The 17,133-nt window shown below is 44.8% G+C and overlaps 1 protein-coding gene across 1 annotated transcript; it reads right to left on the reverse strand.

Annotated features, from left to right (window-relative positions):
• Window positions 1–1,628: 1,628 nt before the first annotated feature.
• On the reverse strand, window positions 1,629–5,652 carry LOC121048247 (cytochrome P450 3A17-like). Its single transcript, XM_040504358.1, has 2 exons — window positions 5,533–5,652; window positions 1,629–1,901 (listed from the first exon to the last, which is right to left on the reverse strand). The coding sequence occupies exons 1-2, from the start codon at window positions 5,650–5,652 to the stop codon at window positions 1,629–1,631; spliced, it is 393 nt and encodes a 130-aa protein (XP_040360292.1).
• Between the last annotated feature and the right edge of the window lie 11,481 nt (window positions 5,653–17,133).

A 17,133-nucleotide genomic window follows, 5' to 3' on the forward strand; every position in this document is an offset into this window, starting at 1 on the left:
GGTGCCTGGAACGTGTCTCCGATTGTTGTGTCTACCGTGTCCTAAAAAGTAGCGTTTCGATTTCGCGCTGATGACATCGCAGAAGTATCATGGTCTGGCCTGCCGCAATCCTGGCGGTGTTACATCACCAGTGGTGTATGTGGCAGACGCCTGTTCCTCTGCAGGTCGCTCTTCGGGTTGACAGTCGACGAAAGCTCCGACAGACAGGAGTTGGGACGCCACGACGACAGCGACGCTCGCGTTCCTTCTTTTTTTACCGGTGCTTCTAGCAGCAACCACCAGGATCGCGATATCCGACAGCGTGGCACGCCTGCCATGCTTGATGTATACGGGCAGAACAGGAAGCTAAAGACTCAAGGTGAAGACGTGCTCCAGGCACCGCACTCGCGGACCGCACTCGCACTCCGACGTTCGACAATGTCTATTACGCAGCACCCGCACCTCCCCCCCCCCTCAAAAAAAAAAAGTAAAACGTGTGTTTTTTTAACGTTAAGTGCTATTTGAACAAAAACTCTTACGAAACAAGAAGCAAGGACAAAAGGGGCCACATTCCGCATTTCCTAAGCTTTCAGCGACTGTAGTGTAGATATAGTGTCAGCAGTCTTGGGTAGTAACGCGTTACTAGTAACGCGTTACTGTAATTTTGTTACTTTTTTGGTAACTTGTAACTGTAATGAGTTACTTTTTAAAAATGTAACTTGTAACTTTTTTTTTCTCAGGTAACGATAAAAGTAACGGCTTTACTTTTCTCGTTACGTTCAACTTTTTTATGAATAATATATCATTGAACGAGTACAATCTAGCTATTCCTAGCACTTTCCAAATTGTCGGTTCCAACGTTTTGGGTGTCAAGCTGGCCTTGAACAAACTTGTAAATACGTTATTTCTCGCGAGTCACGACCCGAATATATTATATAGTAACGTGCAGATGTGATAAAAAAAAATCTAGTTATCTTTACGCACGCGCTTCTACTTTGTGACTAGACACTTACATCTTTGTATCTTGAAGCACTATTAATTTTGCCGCTGTTCTTTTTTCTGAGTCGTGAAACAACAATACACGCCTAGGGCATTTCAATTGTTTCGGATTTTGATTAGCACCACTAATTTGCACTGCTCATGCATGGTATTTTGATTTGCGCCACTACTCCGGCGTGGTGTCATCAGTCGAGGCAAAATTTACTGCTGTTTGCGCGGGGTTTGCTCGTTGCTCTGGTTGCGCGGGGTCTGTTCAGTAAGGGCAGGGACGTGTACGCCACCAAAAACAAGAGAAACTTTCAGACACCAATTTCGAGAAGCAAATTCTGCTAAGTTACAATATGAAGTAAAAAGCGTACTTTCTAATTTTATGCAATAAAACTTGGTGATGGGCGTTTTCTAGTTTTTTTCTAAATTCTTCCTGTTATAAAAAAGTAACTGAAAAGTAACGTTGTTACTTTTTAAAAGTAACTGTAACTGTAACGAGTTACTCTTTTGCTGCGGTAACTGTAACGGTAACTTCGCTTCTTTTTTCTGAAAGTAACTGTAACTGTAACGAATTACTTTTTAAAAGTAACTTACCCAAGACTGAGTGTCAGTATTGTTTAGCTGACATGTTTTGAACACTTATATTTACGCTAGCAAAAGTCTCATTCTGAATCAGCGGCAGACGGGTAATTCTTACGTGCAATAAAATGGGAGGGCCCGGTCATCATTTGGGGTATAACGTTCAAAGCCTTGGAAATGAAGGCATCGTGGACGTTGTGCTGAAATGTGCTGTTCAGTCCAAAGAAGACCCGGCCTACGTTGTCCATTGCCAAAGCCTGAAACGTTTCAAACGTGGTCAGCTCTGTCCCGAGGTCGGACACTTCCCCCAGGTGGTCGAGAAGAACGTCAGCCTGCCCGCTGATATGAGGCATCATCTGCGTTGCGGTGCGAGAGACATTCCTGTCAACAAACGCTGCCTTCTCGAAAACAGATAGTTTATGCACGGGTGTCTTTAATCTATTCCTCTGTAGAGCATGTGCCCCTTCGCCACCCCCCCCCCCCATTTCGCCCCCCCCCCCCCCAAAACAAAAGAAGAAATATAGATATTTAAAAGAAAACAAAAAAGAACAGCACTGATTCGCCGAAAGTAAATGTTTTGGCCAAATATAGTGCTAGCGGTCTGAACCAGACGCCAAAAGTTTCAAACCTAACAGTTATCACATTCGAAAGTTATATTTAATTTAGGTAAATTTTCGAGGAAAAAACGGGGCGCGTTCTCAGTAATTGGTTCCATTCAGTTACATGTACTCCAAAGCGACCACTTTTTCATTGACGACGAAAAAAATACTTATAGATTTTGAACGGCGTAGCGCTTATTTCTGAAACGATGGCACTGGTTCGAACCGCTAGGGTTACATTCGGGAGGAGAATGAGCTTTCGGCGAAAGTAGTTTATATTTGCGGTAAAAGTACCCCGCAATACTTTTCTTGTAACACCCTGTTCATTTTTGTGTATTTTCCATGAGGGAGTTGCCAAAAAGGCTAAACACCACGTAAAGAATGCAGGCAGAGAATAAGAATTGCTAAACTAGAGAAGCGCTAACTCTCAGATAACCATTTAATAAAAGAATATACAGCAACAACAATCAGGTCAGTCGCCACACGTCACGCACTGGAACCGAAGTTTGCTTAACACAACAATTGTCACACTCCATTGTTCAACCGTCAGCCTCAAGTGGTTTCGCGATACCTCCTCCGCCCCTTCCAGTTGTCTGCCAATTATCGTGAGTTGTTCAAGGATAGATTCCACCGGAAACCTGCGCAGTAGAACAATAGGTGACCTCAAACCGTAGTCTGTTTTGATCACTCATGCTCAGGCATCGTATCATTTACCGTAAACAACGGCATTTTTGGTCAATGTAGTCCCCTCTACAAGTTAGCGGAATTTTGTGAACGACGTGAACCGCGTGCTCTAGACCAGGGGACTCCGAACCCTGGCTTGCGGGCTCAATCCTGGCCGGAAAGGTCTTCCGACCGACCCGCGGCTGGCCACGGTTCTTTCAATGAAGCCCGCTAAGCGCTTCCAGCAGGCCCACCAGGCGCAAAACTAAGCGCGCGTAAAGAAACGCAGAGCAACTCGTAAACGAAGATACCAGAGAAAACGAGAGAAAACTGCCTGATGAAAATAATCCCTGGAGAGGGGGAACAAGAGGGACAAAGGACAAACATAAATCTCCAAACACAGCTAGGTGACTGGTGAGCGACCGAAAAAATCCACCTGGTCCGGGTATCGAACCCGGGACCTCTCCATTACAGGTGGAGTCGGTCGCTCACCAGTCACTTAGCTGTGTTTGGAGATTTATGTTTGTCCTTTTTCCCTCTTGTTCCCCTTCTCCAGGGATTATTTTCATCTTAGTAAAACATATAAAATAGCGCAACAGAAAACAAGGACAAGAAGTAAACAGGACAGGCGCTGTTTGTCCTTGTTTTCTGTTGCGCTATTTTATATGTTTTACTAAGATGAACCAACTAGCCCAACAACGTACCTTACTAAATTATTTTCATCATTCTTGTCCAGCTCGCTTGCACGTTTGCATTTAATTACATTATAAAAAAAAAAAGAAAACTGCCTATCGTAAGCTGTGTCTTCCCGTCATATTTATACATTGGAAAGCGTCATCATCAGCATCACCCTGTGAAGACTTCGGTCGCTCTGAAGCGCGGAATAATAAACAATTATTACTATTAGTATTAGTAGTATCCTTTTTCATATTTACAAAACCACGTATATTAACATTCCTTTGCATTCGCATGTAAACATTCTGCTACGTGTCCGGTGTCGTATCTATTGCATATCGTCAGCATCAGTCTTATCATTCTCATTAGTCTTCTGCCCTGTTAGAACATGGCAAAGTTTTTGTGCAATTTGATTTATGCTTGTTGAGTTTTGTGGCTCCCAATTATTCTGCAATGTCATAATTAGCTAAATATTGAATTTATAAATAACGTAGATATATGCCCCCTTATATTCTTGTTTTTTAATGTTTACTCTTTCAATCTTGTGTTTAAACACTTGTCTATAGGATTTGTTATTTAGCTTTTCCTCATTATTATTTACTTATGGCCCTCGAGACAGCGACAGGTTCCTTAGCCAAAAAGTTCGGAGACCCATGGTTTCTAGACCAGTGATCTCAAACTCGTTTATGTGTGGGGGGCCAGATATCCACACCTGGAAGGTCGTAGGCCAACGTAAGACGGGGGAGGAGGGGCGGGGGCGGGGGTTATATAACTCTTTGGGCCCAGGCCTGATGTGACAACAATTGGGATGACACCGCACTGCCAACGTGCTGGCATTTTCAATAAAACAAGAACGCAAACTGTCCTTCCCGTTGCTTAATTCACTCGGAAATTAACAAAGCTCAACATATGTCTCAAAAGAAAATAAATCGGTTAATTCGACAATTCTTGCTTTTCTGGCACTTGTCTTTTAATGATCATATTTTTTAAGGCTATAATCTCGAGTTTTCAGCTTTATCTCTAACCGTTTCTCCTGCTAATAGAAAGTTCGCGCAGCCGAGATGCGTCTTTCAACGAAGAGCTCGCGCTTGTAGCCTAGTAGCGGAATTGTTGTACATTACAGAAAGCTAAGAAGGAAAAGCGAAACAAACAGTAAGTGAACACAGATAGGTATAAACAATGTGAATACGTTAAAAGAGCAGAGCTATTTTTGAGGAAAAGGGAATCGGCGAGATGAGATCACGATGACATATGACATTTCTAGTGCATGGGAACCGGGACTCGTAGTCGGTTGCCTACGGGCCGCGTCTCAGCGAGTCGCGGACCGCGGGCCGCATGCCCTGCTTTAGACGTACGGCACCAAGGGCTGTCCAAACAAATTACGGCCATTCCAAGCCAAAAAAAAAAAAAATAAAAATAAATATTGAGTGCGTTTTGCGAAAAGCGTGAAATTAGTGGCGCGCACGTATGTTTTCAGCGTGGATATTAGCCACGCAAACAGCACGGATTTCCTTTTCGTTGTCGTCCCCTTCCCTTTCTTATTCTCGGAATATTGAGGACAGACAGCAACAGCGAATGCCTTGACGACAGCCACAAGAACGTGTGATTGGCTGTACCTTAGAGGTAGGGAGCTTCTGCAGGCGACATGAAGACACCAGGGTGATCTTTTGTTCAGTCTTTCTTCGAGTTGATGAGGTCCCATTTTTACCTTCCTTAGTAATTTCTCCGCACCCCCCCCCCCCCCCCCCCAACACCGAAACAGACGGAGGGAGGTCCGTGAATCGCTGAACGCTGAACTTCGTATCGCTCAACGCTTTCCGCCACTTCCCAGGGACCGGTTAGAGTCTCTCGGCGAGCCCTACACCGGCTCCAGATGGACAAGTGGCTCAAGGAGATATCGCTCGAATTTCGCGAGGGGCCCAAGGATCCGCTCAACGAAGGCGCTTTAGGTGCTCACTATTAGCCAGGGGAAGCGCGGCTATTGTAGATTGACCGCCGATCATTTTGGATCTTTTATCTGCGTAAATGTACGTAATGCATCCAAACGTACCTGTTTTAGCTTCGTTATAACAAATCCAAAGGAAGGGTAACCGCGCAGTGTTCTCCATTGTGTCCCCTTTGCATTCAGAATAGCATTCTCGAGACAAGGGTGCATTTCGTCGGTTCTCATATAGTTATCTGGAATATCATCAGACGATATGTCAGTTACAGAAAAAAACGTAATGGATGTTAATTGGATGTAGCGTAACGGGTACCACTCTCCGTTTCACTGTAATACCCGTGCCACAGGGGCAACTTGAATGCCATTTACAGCGAAGGACATTTGAACGATCGGTCAATCAGCGCGCGACACTCCGAGCGTGGGGCGTTCCACGCGCGACAGATCGCGAGCCGATTCGTTGATCACACGAATGTCATTCATTGTAAATGGCATTCGAGTTGCCCATGTAGCACGGGTATAAGTTCGACCGCTGCCCAGGCTAGGATTTGAGCCGATCGAGCAGCCCCAAAAGTTCTTCGGCATGGCGTCTTTCAACTTGGAGCGTTTGACATTTATGGCTCAACCAATCATACACAGCGAACGCGCCGTGACCATGTTTTTTATTTTTTCGTCTGCGATATTGGCTTAGCTGGTGATGGTAAATGCCCAATGACGATGAGCAGCATGACGATGCACTTTTAGCGCTGTTCGATTGGCTCTAACAGGTCTTCGCATGGGCTGGGGATGAATTTAGAGAGAAACTAACTATTGAGTCGCTATGAACTCACGTCCGGTCAGTAAAGTTTTGGAAGTTTGTGACGCTAGCTAGTTGTGAAGTCCAGGTCCTTCACAACTAGCGTGGGATGTCACCGTTGTAGAATCTAGGGAAAGAGAGGAAAACTGTAATCTGCAAGAATTGGGCGAGCAAATCATTAGAAACTTTCGCCAGTTTAGACTTTTAGGTGGCTAAAACTGAAACAGAAGGTGCCACAAATGTTCTGAAACTAATCGAGGCCCTCTTGAAGAATGTTTTGCGTCAAATCGTTACGAAAATCGTTAATTTATTGAATAAACTTTTAGCGCTCGTATTTTATGTGAAAGGTATAATCACAAACAGCATTAGAGATGTTGGGTTTGGTGAGTCTAAGACTCTAAGGCATCTTATTATCGCTCTTTAGCCAATGAGATGGCAGCATTTGTCGACAACACGCCTAAGGATGAATCACGACGCAAGCAGCGGGAACATTATAAGCCACTCACGGCGTCTGTTAAGCTTTCAGTGACTATTGTGCATACTTATTTCAGTGTGTAAACACGAAATATGTCGTATAGCATTGAAAGCGCGTCGTAGTTTCTCCCGCGTGGTCAAATCTTGTTACAATACTTGACCATAGATTAAACACAAAGCGCTTAATTTTGATTCCATCTACAACTCCCTTAAACGAGCCCTGGGGATGTTCTTGAAAGCGCCTAAATACGACGGTAACTCACTCTGCTGCCGCTAAGCATTCTAGAAATCGCTAAATCAAGACGATAGGCGCTGGAGTTCTTTATTAAGAAAGCTATCAAACATTGCAACACACCGAGGTCATCTCAGTCGATGGAAAGAGCTTGCTCCGAAACCAGAAGCACTCTCCGACCCGTGGAATGATATCTCAAATGCGCGCGTCTCGCCGCAAGGATAGCTAGGACAACCGGACTCTGGAGAGGTATTTTAGTCAGTCGTATTGTCGTAGAAGAGAAAGTCAATCGTTTACCACCGCAGCCATCGCTTCATCGCGCCATGGCTCTCGCTAACCCGATGCCTCTCAAGGAAGCGATGCTTCGAAGAGCGGCCGATATGGGTGTGTGTGTGTGTAAGCGTTGTAAAGGAAGATGAGGGGCGAAAATGAGAGCCAATAAGGTATGTGCACAGGGCACATTTGTGACTGACTCAGCCTACATGGGGTCCATCTCTGATGATGCGAGACCGTTGCACGACACTGTAAATTCGAGTACAGCGAGCGCAGCAAACAATTACGACAGCGGCCACGCCAACCGCGCCGGGAAGGCGCCAGTCCCCCTGAGGCAGCAGACGCTCTCGATGAAAGAATCCAGCTGAATCCGCGTGAAGAGGACCGATGATCTGCGATGCTTGAAAGCAGACCACCTGTCGCCGAAATATATCACTCCCGCATAAAAAAACAACAACAAAAAAACAGCAGATTGCGTTGTTTTTGAATCGTTTCTTTTCGGTATTATATTCCCCCTCCGCTAAAAATTAGCATTTGTCTCACACTCTTATTTGCTTTTAGCACCTGAAAAAGCATATACATTTTGTAATAACGTTTTCGATCTTTACGAAATCTTGTGTTTTTATTGGTCACATGTCATCCGGCTGCCAGAACATGCTCCTTCCATCACCTGAGATGACCTCGGTGTGTTGCGATCTTTGATTTGTCTTTTGATAGGGAAATCCGCAGCGCATGATCGTGATTTAGGAATTTCTAGGATGTTCAGAGCCCGCAGAGTGAGTTATCACCATATGTAAGCGATCTCAGAAACCTCCTCAGGGTCCCTTTAATTACACGGAAAATTTTATTTTGACTTCTACTGACTTTTTAGGGGGGAAACTAGATGTGAAACTTTGTCTTAAAGGGAAGAAAGCTTATTACAGTTATGCAATGTCTAAGCAACACAAAATTAAATATCGATTGGCACCGCTTAAGAGGACTGCAGCTATGTAAAACTCGCTTGAAGTGGATGTCATTTAAAGGAGCTGTGCCACGATATTCAATTGGAATGTTTTTCACTTGACACATGAGCTTACTGGCACACCTAAGACTCAAGGATACTCGCACGCAACGCCACTTGCCAAGAAACTTCTTTGTTGCGGTGTCATTTCAAGGACAAAAGCGATCATTTTCATTCAATCTCTCCTTTGCGAAATTTGGTGACGTAACGTGGGGATCGCAGTACACCCAAGTGACGATATTTGAATGCGGTTTATAGATTGGACCCGAGCATTGCGTGGGCACTCGACTTGGGCTCGTGATAATTGCTAGCTCGAGAAGCATTTGTAGATTGGACCCGCGTCCAATCGCTGCAACGACGACAACAGCCGAGCCATAACAATGTCTGGAACTCAGCGTGTGTCCTGCGCTTTGCCAAACCCAGCGCATGGCTATGATCAACACTGGCGGCATATAATCGGCTCCAGATCACGTGGCCGCTTGTTCTGGCTGCGAGTTGAGGGGGTGAACGCTGCTCGTTTTTCTTTGATTTTTTTTCTGGACTTCTATTGCGTGGGGTGAAAAACGAACGCGTGTTTCATAGGTCATTAACGTTAGGGATCCGTTTTAAGCGGTATTTGCGCGAAGTACAAAAATTGTTGCATCGCTCCTTTAAGCCACTTCACCGAAACAAACATGCAAGCGCTAGTTTCCAGATGAATTCGGATTTGTGATAAATTGAAAATATATTTTTATATCTTTCTCTGCGTTTTTTTGTTGATGAAATCAGCATATACAAGTGGACCAAACGAACTTGCCCAAAATCTCACCATAAGTATGGCACCGTTCGTTCAACGCCTTGTAAAATCTCTAGAAAATATTTTTGTCGCATGCCGCCTTAATCTGTCACATAAATCTAATATTTTTCTTAAAATGCGTTTCGAAATTCAAATATTCTTGTTATTAATGCACCTTTTGTACGTCTCCTCGGCGAATCCCTCTCAGAAAGTTCAAGTTCACAGGAAAATAAACTATCGATGTGTCCACAACCATACCGTGGCAGGACCCTAAAGCCGGGGTCACACTGCTCATGCATATACATCCTACAAAAGCCAGTCGACAAGTCACCGCAATATCCGTGGTGCAAATGCCACGTGCCAAATTTCTTTTTGAACTCATTGCCATGAGGCATTCGAAGCACAGATCTCGCGGTGAATGGCGTTCGAATCTGTATGCACACTATCTTTGTATAATATCATGTGAGATAAAATCAGATGAGAACGCATAAGAACAATACAAGAAAATATGATAAGTTATATTGAACTGATAAGAAGGCTTTTATAGCTTTTTATATTATCTTATATTCTTCTTATACGTTACTATAAAGTTCTTATATTCTTTTATATGACCTTATCTCAGCATATGTGTTTGCTCTACTAAAATTATCTTATACATCTACGATATTTCCGTAGGGCGACAACTTAAGAAAATCCGAATGTGGCGAGTCTAGATTATTATCACTACGCAGTCAATGAGATTGAGGCGTCAGCCAATATTACCACCGAAGAAAAAGACTCACGAGGCTAAAAGTGTCAACATAAGTCATTCCATGCGTTTCCTGAGCTGTATGTAGCTATAGTGACAATTATATCTTAATAAACAAGGGATACGTTTTCGAAACTCTACTTACGTTTTTGTGGTATTCTCGTATGTTTCCCCATATTATATTTGGTGCATGTCCGGGCATGCCTATGCTCTTGAAGTAGGAAAATGTCTTCTTCCTGCAAAATCGTGTTTTTAAAATTTTTTAAAGTAAGTAAGATTAAGGTTTTAATGCCGCAGCGGGAACGGCGGCCATAATGTGCCAAACAAAATGTTTATTAATATTCGGGAGCAACAGATGCTAGGCTAGAGACTTTTTATAACTGGTGTAGATAACCAGTTTTGTTAAGAAAATTAAAACCTGTCTAAGTGGTACTAAAGCGCTGTCACCAAGTAGAAACATAAGATGAAAGAGTAGATAGTGTCCAAAATGTTCTGGAAAACATGATACGCGCGTTTGATAATAAAACCTACACTCCCATAGATTGATTGATTGGGGTTTATTGGCACAAAGGCACCTTAGGCCATAGAGCGCCAAACATCATACTGTTGCAGGAAAAAAAGCCCTACACTCCCATAGAATGTGTAAAATTGTAAGTAATTCCCCACAATAGGCACAGAGTGCAACTTCTTCGCCCCAGAGGAGGTGCATATGTGTCAGAAGTGAAGGGCCGATTTTCAAGCGACAAAGCAGAACTTCGATACGACGGTGTTTTGTGAAATGAACTTTCCCAGATGCCTATCATTGGTTTAACCACTTGGAGTTTGTTGTTGGTTTCAGTGTCCCATTCTAGCTGCCAAGTCTTTAAAAGAGATTTCTTTAAAAGTGGTTTAAAATCCTGGTAGGGCAGGCCGGATGATGCTACTGAATCTGTGGCAGATGCAGCCAGGCGATCAGCATTTTCATTTCCTGATTTTCCCACGTGACTCGGTACCCAGCAAAATTTGATACTACATCCAAGGTGCAGAGCTCTGTTTACTTTAAAACGAACATGTTGTGTAAGTACATTCTTTGTGGAAACTCTGGAAGAAATAGCAGCTAAGACTCTTTGTGAATCGACAAAAATGACTGCGTTTAATACACACTGTTGTCCAGAATACGCTCAATGGCTAATAAAATACCATAGATCTCTGCAGTGAAGACGCTTGCCATCGAGTCAAGCTGCACAGCTCTTCTAAAGCTACTAGAATATAACTGCGCAACCAACGGAACAAAAAGATTTCTACCCGTCGGTATAGTACTCAGTGCAACCTCTAAATATTCTTTCTTGCAAAGATAGAAACTCTTGCTGAAGAACCTGTGGAGCAACGGTCTTCTTACTGTGTTTGGTGAAAGACCAGTCACAACATATGGGTAGCTCGTTCCAAGGGGCGATTCTTTATAGATTTTAGCAAGTTAACATCACTAACGGAAGGGACAGGGAGGTTGAGAGAGCGACAGATACTTTGAACTCGAAATCCCAGGGGGCGCACAATTGTTAGCTTGTTTTCAAACAAATTATAGAACTGAGGGATGTGTAAGATACTATACGCAGGATTTTTCGGATCCGTCAGCACTTTGTAATAATAACACAGGCTCAAGTGCTGTGGGCGTTTTTCAAGAGACATTCAATGAGTGTCCACATACAAGCTTAATACGGTTGACGTGCGAAATGCCCCAGTGGCAAGCCGGAGTCCGAGGTGATGAACCGGATCCAACATCCTTAGTGTGGAAGGTCGTGCCGAACCATAAACAATCGCTCCATAATCCAGGCGTGACCGAACTAAAGCATTGTACAAACGTAGGAGGCATCGTCTATCAGACCCCCAAGATATATGTGACTGCACCTTAAGGAGGTTAGAGGATCACAAGCACTTCTGATTTACTTCATTTAAATGAAACTTGAATGTAAGCTTTTTATCGAAGACCATGCCTAAAAATTTATGTTCCTGCTTCACCGATATTTCTATGTTATTCAATTGTAAGATTGGGTCCAAAGTCAAACCTCGTCGTAGGGAAAACGGCGCACACACAGGTTTCTCTAGGGAAAACTTAAAACCATTTTCATTTGTCCACTTGCTCATTCTGTTTATTGTGAGCTGCAGTTGCTGTTCACAACTGGAGAGGTTGCAGGACGAAAAATGTATTTGCGCATCATCCACGTAAAGCGAGTATGAAACAGATGACGGTATAACTTGAGCCAGTCTGTTTATCTTAACTGCAAATAAGGTGGCACTTAGGACTCCGCCTTGGGGGACACCATTTTCTTGTAAGAAGACATTGGATAAAGTCGAGCCTAATCAAACTTGAAATGTACGCTCACTTAAAAAGTTCTGCAGGCAACGGAGCATGCGGCTACGCACTCCACAGTTGTAGAGATCTCGAAGGATACCATACCTCCATGTAATGTCATGTGCTTTCTCTAAATAAAAAAAAAAAAAAAAAAAAAACACGGACACACAATGCTGCCGGTGAACAAAGGCCTCACGTATAACGGTCTTAAGTCGGACCAGATGGTTCATGGTCGACCGTCCAGCCCGAAAGCCACACTGGTTAGTGTCGAAAAAGTTTTCTCCTCCAAAAGAAACATGAGGCGGCGATTTATAAGCCTTTCATAAGTTTTCCCCAAGCAGCTTGTAAGTGCTACGGGGCGGTAGCTTGTAGCCAGAGAGGGATATTTTCCAGGCGTCAGCAAAGGTATAACATGGGCACTTCTCCAAGAATGCGGAAAAGCAGCAGCGTGAAAAGGGACAGCAGGCGAGACAAAGATTCATGAGACAGGTGCTTAAGCATCTCGCAGTGAATTCTGTCTGGCCCAGGTGCAGATTCCTTTTTTAAGCTGAGAGCAACTTCGAGTTCACACATTGTAAACGGTCTATTGTATGCAACGGAGTTGAAACCTGACATAGTGATTTTCTGCTTCTCAGCTGTAGACCGGAACTTTAAAAACTCCGTACTGTAACTAAAAGAACTGCAAACTTGCTGAAAATGTTCTGCGAAGAAGTCTGCATGCCCTGTTAGAGGTGCTGAAATTGAAGGAAAAAGCGGAATCCTGAAAGCATGGTACTGCCCGCGAACTTTTTTGGGGCGATCCCATACTTCTTTAGCAGTAACAAAACCATTTAAGGATGAAACATACTTTGTCCATGAAGACCACTTGGCCTATTTTCGCGTCCACCGAGCTTGTGATCTTTTTTTCCTAAACTCGATCAAATTACGGTAAGTTGGATATCGTCAAAAGTTCCCCACGCCTTGTTCTGGCTTTTCCGAGTCGAAGTACATTTTTAATTCCACCAGGGCTTGCACCTCCAGGGAAGATTTCCTGAGATCTGTGGAATTGAAGCAGAAGCAGCATTTATAATGTATTCTGTAACGTAAAGTGTCGCGTCTTCAGGAGTCATATGAAGAAACGAAGAGAGGTCGAGTGTTGCTTCTAGCCCGAAAATATGTCAGTCGGCCTTTTCCAACTTCCATCGCGGAAGGCGGGTTGGTATCAATAAAACTGGTAAAACGCTTTCTAAAATATGGGTAGATGGTTGCTGCCAAAAGGATTGTCTAAAACGTTCCATGAAAAGCATGAAAGTAGAAATGGTGATGATAGTGATAGGTTGATTGATGTAAAAGTGTTGTGGGAAGTACCAAAAAAATGTTGGTTCTTTCTTATTGAGCAGGCAGATTCCAGTTGATAACAAAAGCCTTTGAATAATTACACCTCGAGAGGCTTGACGAGAGCTTCCCCACAAAGGATGGTGGGTGTTAAAATCACCAAGAATTGAAAAAAAGGTTTGGGAAGTTGTTTGATGAGTGCTTGGAGTTCATGGAGATACAGCGGAACATTAGGTGGTAAGTAAAGTGATACTAGAGTGATGAGGCGGTCAAGAAGGATGCGAACTGCAACTGCCTCGAGTGAAGTTTGTAAAGGAACTTCGGCACATGCCACTCCACTTTGAACCACCACTGCTACACCACCCGAAGGGTTTGAAGAATGGCGTTCCTTTCTAAAACTTGTTGATGACGCAAAACCTGCGTTTTCGAATCAGTCAGATAAGTCTCCTGTAGGCAAATAGCAACAGGACGGAGCTCATCAAAAAATGAATTGATGTCATCTATGTTACGTGGAAGGCCGCGACAGTTCCACTGCATAATGCCTATATGCTTAGCCAGTGCAAAGTGAATATAAAACCTGGTAAAAAGTAAAATGAGGTGACTATGGCTTAAAATTTATTTATTTATTTTTTGCGCGGGGCGTTTTTCTTCTTTATAGCCTCTTTTTTCTGGCCAGTAGAGTCACTGGTGGCAGAAAGAGAGGAGTCAGATCCAGCGAGGAGACCTTCCTCGCCGAACTTGGGTCCACCCTCGTCCTTAGGTTCCTCGGGGGGAGCCGGAGGGAGACCCAGTGGGGTCGGCAGCCTTAATGGCTCACCAGATTTCTGCAGCGTCGAGACGCGGGGTTGGCCCCGGCCTCGAGGGGTTGGGGCGGCAGGGGGTGCCATCCCCTGTTTCAGGGTGGACGTTGAAGGAACAGCGTCCACCATGTGGTTGGGGTGCAGTGCAGCTGGCACTGTTCCCGCGGTTTTAGAGGGGACACTGACGGGTGACACATGCCCTCTGGAGGGGTCTGTGTTCTCGCCGATGCCATCACGGGACGTGCGGGTCCCCTGCGCACGACCTCGGGATATCCTCCTTTCGATAGTACGGAAAAAACGTTTTTTCGCCTCATGGTAGGAGATGTTTTCTGTGGTCTTGAAAGTCAATGTTTCTTTTTCTTCTTTCTATTTCGCACAAGAGCGTAAGTATGCTGGATGACGACCTTCACAGTTGACAAATCTTGGTTCGTTCTCGCAACTGTCAGCGACATGCTCTTTACTGGAGCATTTCGCGCAAGTATCACTTCCTCGGCAGCTCCGTGACCCATGGCCGATCCTTTGGCACTTAAAGCACCGCTGGGGGTTCTGCACATAGGGGCGAACACGGCACCGGAGGTGGCCTGCCTTTATGGCCTCTGGGAGGGTGGTGGTGTCGAAAGTGAGTATAATGTGTCTCGTTTTACGCTCAACACCCTCACGAAGAAGGGTGACGCGTCGAGTGGCAACAACTCCTTGGTCTGAAAGGCCTTCGACGCGTTCTTCCTCAGATGACTCCATTAGGTCATCCTCTGAGATAACTCCTTGATCTGTATTAAGCCTGCGGTGTTGAGTAACATTTACTTTGTATTCAGACACAGCATTGAGCGAAAGAAGGGCATCACTTTGCTTTTTGGTGTTGATTTCAACAAGAAGGTCACCGGACGGCATCTTTTTAGCAGAGTAATTGTTCCCAACGATTCCTTCTAGTACCTTGGTGACCAGGAAAGGGGACAGTTTAGCAAGTGGTTTTTCTTCTTCAGAGTGTAAGACAAGGAATTTTAGAAATTTTTCGAGTACTATGGATGTTTCGGGAGTGACTTGAGCTTCGGTGCGGCCTCTTTTCAGAGGCCGATCAAGAAACGTTTTGTTGCGCTGACCTATATGAGATGGGAGGAAATTTCAGTGCCTGGGTGCACCGCCCACCACGGAGCCCAACAAGGGGGTAGGTAATGTGCCATAGCAAGATGGGCTTGGCTGACACAATTACTCTACCAGTGCTGCCCGGGCACTATACCCTAGTGTGGTTGCAGGGACAGGACCTGCTTCCACTCAAGGCTGGCCCTTGCCGCCTAAGAAGGTGAAAAAGGGAGGAAGAGAGTGTAGAAGAAAAGGGAAAGAGGTGGAAGGAAAAGTGAAAGAAGAAAGAAGAGGGCAGAAGAGGCGACTGACTGAATCATCCTGGTCGGGTTAAGCCAGGACACCCGTCTACGAGAAGCAGGGGCCGAAGCGGTGTATTGCTTCGCCCGGGGGGCCCCGAAGGGTCCAAACATACCCCGGGCTCAGCTCAGCCACCAGGGTCCCCTTTTCTCCGGACACGGGTTAAGCCACGCACAGCCAGACGTGGGTGGGCGAACCCACATGGCTCGGGGTTCGTAGTGACGCCACTCACCAATCACCTACCAAGTAGGTCCCCCCTGCGTGCGGGTACGGTGGCCCACGTGGCTGAGGACCGTGGTGACGCTACTAACCAAGCACCTAGCACACAAGGTGCAGGCGCCCCCTGTGGGGCTCGGGGTCCGTGGTGGCGGCACTCACCAAACACCTACTAACGCAGGTGCCCCCCGCGGGGTAAATTTTTAAAAGAAACTTAACATAGCACTTTGGGTTTAAATTATACGAGCTGTTTTTGCTAGAATAACTAACAAAACTAAAAATGTTATTTCTTTTCCCATGAGTTTGGTGGTTGTCCATTAGTTTGGGGCGGCAATTTCAAATACTTGGAATTAACAATCTCGAAAGACTTGACTTTGGTGAAGCATATTAATGAAGTATGTCGTTAAGTGTCGTCGCCGTATATTATAAACTTTGCATGTTCGTCTGCATTCACTATATCCTTAATGTACAAGTTAAAAAAGAAGGGTCCAAAGATTCTTCCATGTGACACGCCTAATGTTATCTTTCTCAGGCCAGAGAGCTGCTTGTCTAGTTCGACGCCTCGGTGGAGACATCTTAGAAAATTCTCGATTATATTCAAAGCGACCATATCAGAGGCAATGGGCGAAACGAGAAATGTATTTTATAGTAAGATAGAATGTATATTTAGAAGTCACTGACAGCCTGGGAAACGCAGGGCAAGACTTATTGTGTTGATGCTCCTAGCCCCGGGATCTGTTCTTTGGAATTCTTATGGTCTGACTGATGGCTCACTCCCCACGGCCTGCGTTTCTAAAGCTGTCGGGGACAATAGATAATTCATTTTAAATTCTTGGAGCCCTTCCCAGGTAGAACTCGTGGAAAGTGCCTTATCTGATTAGATATAAGATTAGAAGGCCAGTTAAAGCAGCGAGAAACACCTGAAAAATCATAGTCCGGGCATAGAAGAACACGGAGCCTTGAACTAAGCTTCAGTTAAAGGGTATCTTGGCCGAACCTCGAGCTTCGCACATGTTCGAGCAACGAGCGATAACTATGACATATCTTATCGCCGGACTCGGCTCAGGTCGGTCAAACCTGGCAAACGGAGTCAATGTTCACCGTGTGAGAAAGGACCTGTTCGTTGACTGCAATAATAAGCTGAAAAAAAAAAAACGATATTGTCTTGCTGCTAACCTCAGGCTTGCTGACACCGCTGTAGCATGCGAGAGAAATCCCTAATGTGGCCCAAACTTGTCAATTCTAATGGACGATCTTGGTTGGGCCTAATACGTTTTCGCTTCTAGGCGTTGGTTAGTGCCACAGTACTTTTGTGCGGTGTTTCCATGAAACACCATATGAATGAGAGACTTGAGCCAAAGGTGCTACGTATAAAGCG

Source organism: Ixodes scapularis, unplaced genomic scaffold (genome assembly GCF_016920785.2).
Source record: "Ixodes scapularis isolate PalLabHiFi unplaced genomic scaffold, ASM1692078v2 PGA_scaffold2__306_contigs__length_199485367, whole genome shotgun sequence".
NCBI classification, from domain to species: Eukaryota; Metazoa; Arthropoda; class Arachnida; order Ixodida; family Ixodidae; genus Ixodes; species Ixodes scapularis.

Excerpts from the sequence above, each read along its gene's own strand:
- LOC121048247 (XM_040504358.1), bottom strand. The coding sequence starts at position 5,652 with ATGAGAACCGACGAAATGCACCCTTGTCTCGAGAATGCTATTCTGAAT. Across the intron at positions 1,902-5,532 it reads TTATAACGAAGCTAAAACAG|ATGATGCCTCATATCAGCGG; the intron begins GTACGTTTGGAT and ends ACCGCAACGCAG.